Source organism: Eurypyga helias, unplaced genomic scaffold (genome assembly GCF_000690775.1).
Source record: "Eurypyga helias isolate BGI_N326 unplaced genomic scaffold, ASM69077v1 scaffold39715, whole genome shotgun sequence".
Taxonomy (NCBI): Eukaryota; Metazoa; Chordata; class Aves; order Eurypygiformes; family Eurypygidae; genus Eurypyga; species Eurypyga helias.
The window spans coordinates 890-3,171 of record NW_010254125.1 but is presented as its reverse complement, the minus strand read 5'-3'; the positions used below and the strand labels follow the sequence as shown (position 1 = coordinate 3,171).

Genomic DNA, 2,282 nt, shown 5'->3' with positions numbered 1-2,282 from the left:
TCCTCCTCTACTCTTTGTCCAGAGTGGACAGGCATATAACGCAGTAGGGAAGGTTACTCCTAAGCACTTGGCAAGTTCAAGCACTAGTCATATGGTAGCTGATGAGATCTGGGCTGCCGTATTTCTTTTCCTAACCTGGGCAGAACCAACAACGCTCACCGGGTGACCTTCAGGAAGTTTATCTACCCTTTTCCACCCTGCCAGTCTCAGCTACATCACAAACCAAGGACTACATTTAAAGCTAGCATTTCTGTGTCTTCACACACTAGCATGTAAAATTCTACATTTAAAATCCAAAACACATGGGAGAGCGGGATCAAGACAGAAATCAGTATGTTAGGCCTTTGGAAACCAACCTTGAATAAAAATGAAGAAAACCTATGCCATGGGCTAAAGGGGTGGGAAAGAGCCCAAACTCCACAGCTGATGGCCTGCTCTTCTTGAGCTTTGAATTACTGTAACCTACCGCCTGCACATATCAAGTACCGCTTCAGACTACAGGACAAAAAACCAAAGCAGCAGTTTTCAAACCAAAGCAACTTGAGATAGAAACCAGGCATGATTTGTTTTCTGTTCATCTTAAAAATAAAGCACCAGCAGAAGTCACCAGAGGTTTGGTTTAAGTAGAAAATACCCTGCAATTCTCTTAATATACATATACAGAAAGAGAGACCTGAAAATACAGCTGTAAATGACAAAACAAACTCCAGGAATAGTGCAAAAATAGTCTTGCCTACTTCAGGAGAGAAACAGGTGGCTCCTGAAACAATTTCTCTGTTCCCACCCATCAGCACGAGACCACTTACCAGGTAGAATGTGTCTGAAATAGCTGCTCTCCAGGTGAGGGTATGGTGGTGGAGGTAGGGTGTAGTTTCTCTCTGGTATACCACACATCACTCCTCGATCCCCAATACCCATTGGGAGCATCAGAGACAGCGCAGAGGGCAAGGAACTCAAGGAGGGGCCCAAGTTTGGAATTGCAACAGGCAAGCCTGCAAAAGAAAATGTCCATTTAAATTCAACGGAACTACTTGAGCTTATGAACACACAAGCTAACAAAGAGGTTTCCAATTCCTCAGGAGCACCCTATGGAAGTACAGTATGGTACTGTCAACGTAAGGCGGCAAGCTTCAAATTGCAGTTATCACAGCACTGAGAGGTGTACTTTACAGCTGTAGTGCACTTTTGTCTGTGTGGCCCCCTGAAAAAAGAGCTAGGAAAACAGTTTTGCTTTACAGGTGAAAAATCATTATTTTCACCTGAGTGAAGACAGACATAGATAGATTTGCAGCTACAGTTCGTATTTCAAAAGATTCTGCTACCACCCACTGTGCAAACCACCCCATTAGAAAAAAATGACACTCCCATTAAAGCATAAGCCTGGTAAGCACACATCCCTTTTGCTTTGCCCACACATGCAATGGTTTATGGTCCACCCTTCCCCAATTCCACATCACCCCATTATCTGCTAAAGTAGTAATGAGGTGCTTTAACTTGCTATCAGAGCAAGCACCGCTACCCAGTTCCCAACACTCCCACAACAGTAACACACAGAGCATGAGGGGCAATACCCTTGGTGGGAGCTTCCCCCATTACCTGGCGCTGGTATTGCGTTGTGAGTCGGGGATGCTGCCAATCCCAAGTGGCTCCCCGAGACCGGCAGGGCATTGCTCACGGAGGATGAGGTCAGCTGGTCCATCCCTACAGGACTCAAGTTCATTTCATTCATTCTGGGTGACAGGGGACAGAGAGGGGAGCAGGAAAAGGAGAAACAGAAGCAAGAGCATTCTCATTACTGAGCGCACCGTGATGAGGAAGGGCTGAGCAAACAAACTCACAATCAGATGTTGACATGTAAAAACTCTGCCTTAGCGGAGCATAAAGCTCATCAACCACTCACACTGCGATCACATCGTGATCAATACATATGGATCATAACAGATAGCAATAACAAGGATTAAAGACAGTTCAAAAAGACAGACCATAGCTTTTTTCCCTGCCATCCAGCAAACAGTCTCACTCCTTGTAGCCAAAGCCACTGTGATTAAAGTATTGTGAACACATATCAATTTGCATGCTGAATGGCACAATTGCTCAGACAATGGCATTTGATTTATATTTCATGACTTCTGGACATCACATCATGTTCAAAAACCAAAGTCAGGGGAGAGGAGGAGAAAGATTGCTTAAAACTGGTAACAGACACAAAACGTCTAATTCACCATCAGTTCAAACCAGGCCAACAGTGATAAAAGTCACCTCTGCAGAACAGCCATCGTATA

General features: G+C 44.6%; 1 protein-coding gene across 1 annotated transcript in view; it reads right to left on the bottom strand.

The window, feature by feature from the left end:
- PRDM4 (PR domain containing 4) overlaps positions 1-1,729 on the bottom strand; it is a 15,655-nt gene extending 13,926 nt beyond the window's left edge. The window contains exons 1-2 of the mRNA XM_010152896.1: positions 1,597-1,729; positions 807-992 (exon numbers count right to left, since the gene is read on the bottom strand). Of these exons, the coding sequence (XP_010151198.1) occupies positions 807-992; positions 1,597-1,729 (319 nt within the window). The remainder of the gene's footprint in view (positions 1-806; positions 993-1,596) is intronic.
- Positions 1,730-2,282: the final 553 nt, after the last annotated feature.